Here is a 12,260-nt window from a genome sequence, read left to right as displayed (position 1 = left end):
GTGTGTGTGTGTGTGTGTGTGTGTGTGTGTGGCAATCCGTTACAAAAATATAGGGTGGGGTTTGAGGACAGTTTTCAAGTTACTAAATATTCATATTTTTATTATTATATTCCAAATTTAGCCACTGTTATGCAATGCGCCGTATTTGTTATCACAATATTGCTTCTATTTTGATGGAAAATGGATTACTTCCTGGTTTATTCTGGCTAACTTGGTGTTGGTGCTGAGAGAGGAGAGGTTAAGGAGAAGGAAGATGCCAGGATGGTGTAACGCGCTGCGTCACTGGCCTTTACTTTCACTTTATGGATGCCTTTTGTCCCCAGCTAAGTCAGCGCCAGGGTACTTTTACTCTGGGTAAAATTGCCCTAAGCGGAGCTCAGTATTATTTCTGAGTGTAATCAGAGAAGACGAGAGTTTTTAAACAGCTTTCTTTCGCTGTCTTCCTTTTTTTGTGTGTGTGGAATATCTGGATCATGAGGTCATAGTGAGGTCAAGAAGATTCTTGTTCTTTCGCAAAAGTTTTAGGACCACAGATTCTGCATCGATTTGTTGAATGTGGTCAGATCTTTATGTAAGGGTTAGTTTTAGACAAACCGCCTGAGTGATCAGTGACAGCTGATTCTGGAAAAAATTAGTGAACCTCTGTGCTAATGATTTCTCCCAAGGCAACTTGAACTCAGGTGTTCCAGTTAGAAAGATGAGATGAGCTTTTTTGAGAAGCTCAAGTGTAAAATGAAATGAAAGACTATTACAGTGAAACAGAACAGAGCTGTTTTCAATGGTGTTAATGGTGTTGGGATCACTGTCTTCTTCTTCTTCTTTTGGCTGCTCCCTTTAGGTGTCACCACAGAGGATCATGTGGCTCCATCTCACCTCATCCCAACCATCTTTTTTTTGTCACACCACCCCTCTGCATGTCCTCCTTCACTGAATCCACGAACCTCCTCTGTGGTTTTCCTCTTTTCCTCTTGCCTGGCAGCTCCATATTCAACATCCGTTCTCCAGTATATCCACAATCCTTCCTCTGCACATGACAAAACCATGTCAGTTTTCCAAAGAAAATTATCCCCTATTATCCCCAGTTCCACTATTGGGATCACTGTGAGGAGTCAGAAGTATGAATTTTATAGGTGCATCATAAATGAAGACATTAAAAGACTTAATCGGCTTAAAAGAAAATCGGCTCAAACCACAGAATTTCTGTGACAATATTCCGTTTACAGATGAGACAAAAGTTTGTTTTTATTTGTTTGGAAAAAAATGCACAGCCCTTTGTTTGCATGGAAAAAAAACACCTACCCCAAAACCTCATCACCACTGTGACGCATAGCGGAGGTAGCATTGTGATTTGAACTGCTTTGCTATCTCAGGAAGATCTGCAAGAAGTAATAGCCATTTTTTAAATGCTTATTATGGGGCTAACACAAAGACACAGATAACTACTCACACCTACAGCAAAGTTCGAATCACTAACAAGCATGTTTTTGGAAGCAAGCTGGAGTACCCAGGGGAACACATGCATTCACAGGGACAGAAAGCTCCACACAGAAAGGCCCCAGCTGACTCCAGGAAAGGCTTGCTGTGAGGCAGCACTGCTAACTGCTGTGTCAGGCTATTTTACAGTGGAATAGAATGCACAAAATTGAGTGTGAGTCTTTCTTACCATTAAGGAACTCTCCTATGCAGTAACAGGAAATGTTTTAAGAGTTTGTTGTTCCTAAAGACGGTTCTCTGTTATTAAAGTAGTGAGCTAAATTGCTTTTTCCAGCCTGTGCTGTGAATACTAAGTCATATATATGTAGATTGATTTGATTATTATTATTTATTTACTTTGTATTTTTGGATACCTGGGATTTTGGTATGTTTGCCTGAATATAAAGTACTTTGGGTCAGCTATTGTTGTTTTAAAAAAGGTGCATCTTTTTTGTTACTTTCAGTACCAGAATGATATGACACAGCAAAAGTACACCTGATTATTTGAGAAAATCTACAGCAATTTCAGTATACACTGAGCTGGGCAGGTACAGTATGAACAGAGGACATTAAACATCACAGAATACACAGCACTACATGCACCGAGTAAATGTTGTGTTTACCTAGTAGTGTATAAACTGTTTAAACTCCACTAAGATAATTCATCTGGTTTTCCTCGACAAAGAAGCTAGTCTCGCGACACTTTGACGCTTTGAGCGTCATTAAACGACAGTCTGCCATTGGTTGTTACCTAGGTAACGGAGCAATAGCCGCAGCGATTGGCTGAAATACAGCCGTAAAGCACTTCAGCGTTGAGGATGTTGTAGAGTTGTAGCTAACAGTAAACAGAGGTTATCTAATAAAGACAGTAATTTAAGCGGAGGCATTTTATGTGACATTTTGGTGGTTTGGTAACGATTAATTACAATGGCGGAAAAGTTCGATAACCTCGAAGAACACCTGGAGAAGTTTATCGAGAATATTCGACAGCTGGGAATCATCGTGAGCGACTTTCAGCCTAGCAGCCAGGCAGGACTCAACCAAAAACTGTGAGATGTGTTTCACTTTGCTGCTTCCACCGCTAAGATTTCGCAAATAAGCCCCGTGTTTACGTGTCCGGTCGTTTTTCTCTGCAGAAATTTCATGATATCTGGGCTCCAGGACATCGAGAAGTGCCGTCAGCAGCTTCATGAGATCAACGTACCCCTGGAGGTCTTTGAGTGAGTATAATGTGTGCCTATATTATTGTGTATGTCACCTTCTGTTACGTAAATATCTGTATTTTCGTTATATTTATGTTACTTACGGTGCAGTGCATACTAGGTGCCGACCACCGAGCTTTAATATCGCCGTTTTTGTAACTGGGCCAAACCCTATTTAAAAAGTCCTTGATTTTTAAAATGTAATCAATTGGTTGTATTTTGGTTTGCCTTACATGCTTCATATGAGTAATTCGTTATTGATGAGAGCCCCTTTTACATTCGGCATAATCTTTAAATTATTTTTTCAGACCCATTGCCACAGGTGTATAAAGTCAAGCACCAGCTGTGCAATCTGCCTTTACAAACATTTGTGAACAAATTTGTCATTCTCAATAGATAGATTAAACGTCTCCGTGGTCAAGCAGGTGCATGCAGGCCTTACATCAGCAAACACAATAACAAACATCAGGTGAATTGGTGTACAGCACTTAGCCACTGGACTCCACTGTAGCAGTGGAAACATGTTCTGTGGAACAAATCATGCTTCTTTCTTGCAGTCGTATAGACATCCTGATTTTGGTGAATGCCGGAAAAACAATACCCAGCCTGATTGTTTCGTGCCAATTGTAAAGTGTAGTGGAGGAGGGATAAGATTGTGCGGTTGTTTTTCTTGGATCGGCCTGGACCCCTTAGCTCAAGTGACAGGAAATCAAAGTGCTTCAGTTTACCAGCATATTGTGGACAATTCTCCATTTCCAGCTTTGTGAAATTTTTTGGAGAAGTCCCTTTTCTGTTCCAGCATGTCTGTGCCCCAGTGCACAAAGCCAGGCCCTCTCATCTAATATCCAAATCTGACACACTCCAAAATCCTGATGGAAGCCTTCCCAGAGGAATGGAAGCATCCATAGCTGCAAAGGGGCACCACCTCCATATTAATACCTGTGGATTTAGAATGAGATGTCATAAAAGCTCCTGTAGGTGTAATGTGTAGGTGGGCCAGTACCTTTGTCCTTATAGCGTTTCAGTTCTATGCATTTGTTTTGATGCCGCTCTAATAACGAGGAATTTTTGATTACTAAAGTAAATACATAAACAAAAACATCTCATTGCGTCATTAAAAATGTGTCACATTTATTTGGCAAGTTCCTGGAGTTTTATCAAAGAAGGCTGATATATTGTATTTGTATTTGCAGATACATTGACCAAGGTCGGAACCCTCAGCTGTACACAAAGGAGTGTCTGGAGAGAGCCTTGGCGAGGAACGAGCAGGTCAAAGGGAAGATAGACACTTTGACGGTAAGAGATAGTTCCAGGGGCAGTGAGATTCCTCGGCCAATGACTTTTCAAGAATAAGCAGAGTCATCAGCACGTTTCACTGATTAAACAAGTGTGTTTAGAGTGTTTTAAAGATAAAGGTCCCATTTCATTGTACAAACAACCCTGTACTTGTTATACTGCTGTCTGTTAAGGCAGCCTTGCTGATCGTGATAAAATGATATCCTTGGACAAAGTGCTTAAAAGATTTTTTTTTTCTGCTTCAGTAAAAACTCTGTCCCAGTTATTTGTTCACATAAAAAGACACGAGACAGATTTACTTTGGACAGTACTTGTTGGGTCGTAACTCACTAGTTATTCTTTATACATAAAGTATTTATACATCAACACTAAAGCAACTTCCACTGTCATATTTCTGTTTTATTACAGAAGTTCAAGAGCCTTTTGGTTTCCGAGCTCAGCAAAGTTTTTCCAGAGGAGATGGCCAAGTATAAGGCTATACATGGAGAAGATGCCCCCTCCTAGTGACTACTGTACCATGCCAACCCCCTCCTCCGACCTCCGACCTGTGACTGTTGAGATGAAAAGCCGGAGTGAAGATTTAACATGCAGGATGTGGCTGCCCGCATGAATGCTAATTGTTACTTTATGTATGATGTGATGCTGTCACCGATCCCGAAGGAGAGGGTGTAATTTTTGCTCGGCACCTTGATTCAGCCATTCCCCGTCCTTTCCTTACATTTAAACTTCACATTACAAATCAAAGGCAAGGGGAAAAGAATCAGTTGCTGCAAAGGTACACATTTATTCTCAAGCCTAATATTTTTCCAGGAAAAATAAACACACTTCCAAACCTCCTGCCTGACTCTGCTTTAGGGAATTTATCCCATCAGATGTACATATGGTCTATTTATACTCCAACTCTCTATGTTTTACAATGCATCCTAAACGTTGTTCAACATCTCTTTGTACCACACACAGTTCATGATGATTTGTATTAAGCTCAGGTTTCTACTGGCCGTGATAACTGAATGCAAATGCAAGGTTATTCTATGCCTGATCACTTAGGATGGTCAGAAATGAGTCTGCTCTGTATTTGTAACTTTGTATAATAACATTTGTAAATAAATGATCCTTTTGGATTTTTCGTCTTTTGTCTGTTTTGTTAGTTTGAGACATTTTGGGTTATAAAATGTTGGAGCAAATTATGTTTTTATCTTTGAAATAAAGCCATCTTTATTGATAAATTTAAGTGTCATGAATACATTTTTTTTTAATTGAAATTTTCTCATTAATCTGTAATCAATCAGCTTTGTGGAATTTGTCTTAAAATCCTGGGACTGCAATAAAGTACTAAAATGTGAGCAATTGTGTCAGTGGGACACGTGTGTGCACCTGTTAAAGTATCAGTGACGTCTTTGGAGTCATATCAAGTATCACTTCCAGAGCATCTTGTGCAACTATATGGCCTGGATAGGAGTGTCTGACACACGTAGACATGCTGTAGAAGCAGACGGGGTGTGTCATGTGGCAGGTCGCAGCCCGACACGCCTCCTCCTGCTGGGGCTTAACCACAGCGTCACACCCTTGTGCCCCTGGAGGCCAATACTCTGAGGCTGAAGGAGTGAAATGAGCTCTGCTATTGGTTTGTGATATATGCTGCGGGGTAATACTGCCAGCCCTCTTTCTTCGCCAGCCATCCCTGCAGATTTTTCAACACGTGTCTCATTTACTCAGCCTCCACCTTTTCAGGGCAGACAGTATTGTTATGCTGAGAACCCATTTCTGTTTGGTTTCTCAGCTTAAGATTGTTGTATTTACTGTAAGAATGACTATGCAAAATGCAATTTTCTCATCGCAAATAATCATTGTTAATTCAGTTCAGTTCAGTTTTATTTATATAACACCAAAGCACAACAACTCTGTGATCTAACACTTGGCAACAGTAGGAAGGAAAAACTCCCTTTTAACAGGAAGAAATGTCTGGCAAGAACCAGGATCACACACGTTTGCTGAGGATATTGTAAAAACAGTAACATACGACGAGAATACAAAGGAAAGCATTAGTCACTTTATGCCTTGTTTAGCCAGTATTAACACAACAGTAGACAGATGATAACATAGTAAACTGTGTTGTTAAACAGATCCACTTATAATTGAGAAATGAATGTGTCCAAGGTTAGAAACTGTTATTACAGGTCTTTTATTTTTTTACTTTTTACATTTAAATAAAAGAAAAAATGTGGCTAAGGGCTTAATTCCCATGTAATTAAATGGAATTTCAAGGCATTTTATTTGCAATTTAAGTATAATTACATTCACCTACACATGCTTTTTTTTTTTTTGACCTTTGTCAATTTTATTTGATAGATACAGTGGAGAGAGGACAGGAAAGCAGGGGCAGAGAGAGAAAGGGGAAGACATGCAACAAAATGCCGCGGGTCGGTTGCTCTCAGCCATATCACTAATATTAGTTAAAATTTTAAGTAATGTCTAAGTTACTATACATGCATAAGTAGTACGTTTTGCATAACTTAAGATATTTAACAGGAAAGGAGACACAAATTCTTGATTTCTTCTATTTTTGAAGAAAAAACAAACAACATTTCCCCATCTTACCTGGTAAGTACGCCGCAATATGAATCTCGCACATTTACATCATTATTTAACATTCGTTACTTTAATGGTAGTCTCGTTACTACTTTATAGTACCCATTTAGTAAGTAAATTTACTTAAATGTACTTATAGCATAATTTTATTTTTGTTTCTTGTAAAAACCTGAAGTGTTACCTACTTATTCTACTGTACTACTACTGTACTTTTGTAGGTAAATATAGTTAAATTTTAATTTCAAATAAAATCAGTGAAATTTGATTTAATTATAAGGGAATTACACCCCACATCAGGGCCGTATTATAAAGTGTTCATCTATTGAGTTTATCCAAACAGGCCCAGATTCAAAACACAGTCCACTTGAACGCCACCAATCAGCGAGCAGCCAAAGACCCAAACAGCTGAAACGTGTCCCTCTCCACAGTTCACACTGTCTTCTTCCCAATAATGAATATTTCTCACCACATGATCACAGCTTGTTCTCATATTATGAGATATGCTGAAAGCAAGTCCTAGGATCCAGCCTATCCTAACGAGGCAACACCTTCTCATCCCCGGATGTCACATAATGCAGTTTTGTCAGATGGTCCTGGCGGGGTCACTTCTGTTTGCTTTCACTTTCCCCCCCAACCTGCTGCTTTGTTTCATTTTCACTTGCTTTTCAGTTTGGCTTTCATTCTCTCCTGAGGTTTTAGCACCAATAACTACTTGATTAGGAAAAGGCTGTGTAAGCCCTTTGCACCAGTAACCACTTGTGGTGAAATACGAGTCACACACTCCTGTCACTCCTGCACATCATGCACTGCTTCCTCATAACAGAGACCTTATTCATAAACTGCATTTCTTTAGGATAAGACAAAAATGAAATTTGGCCCAAACCTGGCTTATCCCCCAGGCTTTGTCTCAGTAACCCAAATGGACATCAGAAAACAACAGATTTCATCAATACAATGTATAGTAACTCCCTTTTCCCTGTAATTATAAAACCAAGTAGAATAACAATTGATACAGCTACATTGATAGATAATATATTCACAAATAAAATTGACTATGAAATAGTAGGTGGACTGATATAAGTGTGTAACTGATATAAGCGATCATCTTCCTGTTTCTTCCTGTTTTTGCAATTTTTCAAAATTATTTTGGGATCAAAACGAAACAAAAGAATCAAATATTTGATATGATACGACATAGAACAACAAGAGCCATTGCTGCCCTCCAGATGGACTTAAAGGAACACAATTGGAAGGAGGTTTTTGCAAATGAAGATTCAAATGGTGCATATGATGCATTCCTATCAACTGTAATTTCACTATATGAAAAACATGTCCTTTAATGAAAATCACTAGAAAGCATCACAGATCAAATAAGCCATGGATCACAAAGGGGATAGAAGATGCATGTACAAAGAAAAAAAAAATCTATTTAAGAGATTCATAAAACAGAGGACAAAAGATGCTGAAATAAAGCACAAGTTATATAAAAATAGATTAGTAAATATTATAAGAACAAGTAAGAAAGAATATTAACACATTATTGGAGCAAAGCAGAAGTAACACACAAGAAACATGGAGGATAATCAAAAAGGGCTCAAAAAATAAGAATTATCCAGATTATTTTAAAAAAGATGAAGATATTGTGCTTGATAAAGCTAAAGACATTGCAAATGGATTTAATGATTTCTTTGTAAATGTTGGCTTTAATTTAGCAAAAGAAATTCCAGAGTCAAGAAATAATAACGATCTAAATAAACATATTACTCAGAATGTGTCCTCCATGTTTATTGGTGCTGTAACTCATAGAGAAATAATTAACATTGTGAAGACATTTAAAAATAAAAAGTCCACTGACTGTTATGGTATTGACATGATATTAGTTAAAAGTATTATAGAATATATATAGTGCAACCTTTCGCATACATTTGTAATCTGTCCTTTCAAACTGGTGTGTTTCCCTCACAAATGAAAATAGCAAAAGTTATTCCAATCCATAAAAACGGAGAGAGATGTCAGTTTACCAATTATAGGCCAATATCAGTACTCCCAAAAGTTATTTGTTAATAGACTTGATCGAGAAGCATAATCTCCTAAGTGATAACCAATATGGCTTTAGAGTGAAAAGGTCCACTTTGATGGCAGTGATGGAACTTGTAGAAGGGATATCTAATGCTATAGATAATAAGGAATATACTGTTGGTGTTTTTATAGACTTAAAAAAGGCGTTTGATACAATTGATCATTCTATATTAATGAATAAACTAGAGAGATATGGCATAAGAGGGATAGCAGACAAGTGGATGAAAAGTTACCTGGATGACAGATATCAATATGTCGAATTCAATAATGTAAAATCTAAGCAGTTGAAGGTAGCTTGTGGTGTTCCTCAGGGCTCTGTGCTGGGCCCTAAATTATTCATATTATAGATAAATGACATATGTAATGTTTCCAAACTGTTAAAATGTGTATTGTTTGCTGATGACACCACTCTGTACTGCTCAGGTAAAAACCTAGAACAGCTTCTGACTACAGCGGAAAAGGAGTTAAATATATTAAAAACCTGGTTTGATGTAAATAAGTTATCGTTAAATATAAAGAAAACAAAATTGATTATTTTTGGCACTAGACAAATGAAAAATGTATCTAAAATCAGGGTTAATGGAATTGAAATTGAAAGACTGTACAAGAATAAATTTCTTGGAGTGATAATTGATGATAAGCTGAGTTGGAAGTCTCATATAAACCACGTGAAAACAAAAATGTCAAAAACCATTGCTATTCTCTATAAAACAAAGCATGTCCTGAACAAGAAATCATTATACACACTTTATTGTTCTCTGTTGCTTCCATGTATGACTTATTGTCTGGAGATGTGGGCTAATGCATATAAAACAAATACTGTTCCTATTTTCAAGTTACAAAAAAGAGCTATAAGAATTATAAACCAATCAAACTATATAGAACAAACTAACATTTTGTTTATTAATCTGAATACCCTGAAATTTTATGATTTAGTTGAATATAAAATGGCACAGATAATGTATAAAGCACAAAATAACTTGCTTTGCCACAGTACTCAGAAGCTGTTTAAAGTCAGAGAGAGTCAATGTGACTTAAGGGGAAGAGATTTCTTTAAAAAAAACAAGATAAGGACAAATATAAAGCAGAGATGTGTTTCTGTTAGAGGAGTTAACCTGTGGAATAGTTATGACAGGGATTTAAAAAGGTGGAGTTCATTTTCCTTGTTTAAAAACAAGTTTAAAAATAAAGTATTAGAAAAATATATAAATCAAGAATGAAAAGAGCAAAAATAATAATACTGGAACTCTTGATTGTTTTTCTTTGATGTAGTTACTTATCTAAGGTGGAAAGTTTTTGTTTGTTTGTTTGTTTTTGCTTTGCTTTGTTTTATGCTTTGCTTCGAGCCCTGTGTACAGGAGCTGCATGCTAAATGATGTTTTGTTAAAGCGTAATAAGCAAATGCTTCAGCCAATACCTTTTGATTAGCCTTGTCTTGTGCTTTCTTGCTTTGTGGTAATCTTTATTCTGTATTCACTGAGATATTTAAATGCTAATCAATAAATCAATAAATCAAATCAAATCAAATTAAGTATTCATAAAGGTAATCGGAGCACTACTTATATAGTGTTTATTGATTAATTCTATTTATGCTCAAAGTCACTAGAGCAGACAGAAAAGCCATAACTCTATCTGTCAAGTGCAACAACCTCAGGTGCGTCACGTTAATGATGTTCAAACTGTGTCACTCAAAGCACGCTGATCATCACTGAACAGCCTTCAGCTGCCTGTGTTCCTCCCCTCTTTGCTTCAGGCTTCTTCTTCTTTTTTCCCGCCCCACTCTCTGTGTGCACAGATGACGAACATCCTCACTGCAGTGGCTGCGGTCAAGGGCACCTTTTCAATCCAATAACGAGGCAGTTTGGAGAGACGAGAAACTAAATTAAATGTTTTTTTAAAAAAAAATCCAGTTTGTGTTTGTGTCTGTGCACCTTGACATCTCTTTCATTGGGTGACACTGTGTGAGCGTATGCGTGTCGTGATGCTTGACTAACCAGAAAAGGGGAAAAGCAGAGGCAGAGACTATTGTACTGTAAATATGTCTCTGTGAAATACTGATGTGTGTTGGATGACTCACTGGAATTGACTTTTTCTCCTTTTTCTTGCATCAAGGTCTTCTCCTGCAAAGGTCTTCCCTCTTTTTCAGCGGACACTAGTTTTTGTATTTTTGATGGCTTGACTTTCTGAATTAGCAGAGGAGCAGCTGTGTGTCTTAAGAGTATGAGAGGGGTTTATTGAAATGATTCATGTGGAGGTGGATCCTCTTCCTCCGTTACCATGTGTCATCTCACAGCCTGAAATGGTACTTTAACACTGAGGACATTGCTCATGTAGCACTCTGGGTGGAGTAAATAGTGTAATTGCCTGTGATATTTTATTTTGTCTCCTGGAAGAGCCCTCAGCTCTCCAATTTCATGGTGTAAATAGGATGCTCAACAAACTGCCTTCGAAAAGCTAAGAGGTCAGTGCTCCGTGCCTTTGATTTAGTCCTGCAGGTATCACATTGTTAGGGTGTTTGGCATATCACATTCTCTGTGGCCTTTGCAGTCTGTAAATACTTAACTTGGTTCCTTGAAAATCTGAATGTTGGTCAAAGTAAGGTGTTAAATAATGACGCAGAGTCAGTGATCATCACAAGATAAAGCAACAATTTCTTAAAGTCTGCAGCTGTGGTCGGAGGCTTATATGCACTCATCATGAGCGTGAATATCATAGTAATTTAGAGCCTTTAATAATCTATTTGAAGAGTGATCGTACCACATACATCTTTAATGACTTTAAAAAAGAAGAATTTGGTGTACAAGATTTAATTTATTTAAGATTTTTTATTATCCACACAGGGTCAAACTATACCTACAGGCTCAGCTATACACATACACTGAGAGTAAGTGGTGCTGAGAGTTCTACACTATCTTTACTTGACAAGGTCAAGGCTATCATAGGTCAAGGGGATCATGATTGACTACGACTGGCAGTTTCTCTCTGTAAGCATGAAAAACTTCGATTTGTTTGACAGCACTAACTGGATTAACCAATACTCAGAAGAACAGGTAAGTCCAAGGAACCCAGTGAAGATATAAGAAGAAGAACGTTCTCATTTCATTACTGCGTAAATGAGAGAAAATCTAAAATAAATTCAAACTGACCCAATTCATGTTTTTTAAGCCATTAAAGGCCATTAAAGGTGGATGTTGTACAGTCATCTCGATTAGCGCAGGTCACTGATGCGGAGCTCTTCACTGTGTTAGTGGTGTTAGTACCCTTTGAACAACAGTCCATCCAAAATATTCACACTACAGTTTTATTCACTGTAAGTATTATTAGTATTTAGTCTTGTCTTGTCTTTGCAGATGTACTATATGTTAATGTTACAAGGGGCAGCGTCAAAAATACACGGAACAATCAGTAATGTGGGAGGATCAAAGAACGTAGGAACCGTCACAGTACTGCAGCCAGGCTGAGCCTTTTTTAGCCTCTCCTCGAGCCTGTTTCTGCTGGAGGTTTTCTCCTGTTAAAAGGGAGTTTTTCCTTCCCACTATCACCACACCAAGTCTTTGCTCATAGGGGGTTGTGGGACTGTTGGGTGGTAGAGTTTAAAATAAAACGCCTTGAGATGACTGT

The 12,260-nt window shown here is 37.8% G+C and overlaps 1 protein-coding gene across 1 annotated transcript; it reads left to right on the top strand.

Annotated features, from left to right (window-relative positions):
• Positions 1–2,237: 2,237 nt before the first annotated feature.
• med10 (mediator complex subunit 10) lies at positions 2,238–5,092 on the top strand. The gene is made up of 4 exons (XM_004563660.3): positions 2,238–2,522; positions 2,610–2,693; positions 3,869–3,971; positions 4,380–5,092. Exons 1-4 carry the CDS (start codon positions 2,401–2,403, stop codon positions 4,473–4,475), a joined length of 405 nt encoding a protein of 134 aa, XP_004563717.1. The 5' UTR covers positions 2,238–2,400; the 3' UTR covers positions 4,476–5,092.
• Positions 5,093–12,260: the final 7,168 nt, after the last annotated feature.

Source organism: Maylandia zebra, linkage group LG22 (assembly GCF_041146795.1).
Source record: "Maylandia zebra isolate NMK-2024a linkage group LG22, Mzebra_GT3a, whole genome shotgun sequence".
NCBI lineage: Eukaryota > Metazoa > Chordata > Actinopteri > Cichliformes > Cichlidae > Maylandia > Maylandia zebra.
The sequence above is the reverse complement of the archived record's forward strand: the minus strand, read 5'-3'. Positions and strand labels throughout refer to the sequence as shown.

What these genes read in the sequence shown, in the direction of transcription:
- med10 (XM_004563660.3), top strand. Translation starts at nt 2,401, where the DNA reads ATGGCGGAAAAGTTCGATAACCTCGAAGAACACCTGGAGAAGTTTATC. An exon ending in GCAGGACTCAACCAAAAACT is followed by an intron (nt 2,523 to 2,609) that starts GTGAGATGTGTT and finishes TTTTCTCTGCAG; the next exon opens with AAATTTCATGATATCTGGGC. An exon ending in GGAAGATAGACACTTTGACG is followed by an intron (nt 3,972 to 4,379) that starts GTAAGAGATAGT and finishes GTTTTATTACAG; the next exon opens with AAGTTCAAGAGCCTTTTGGT.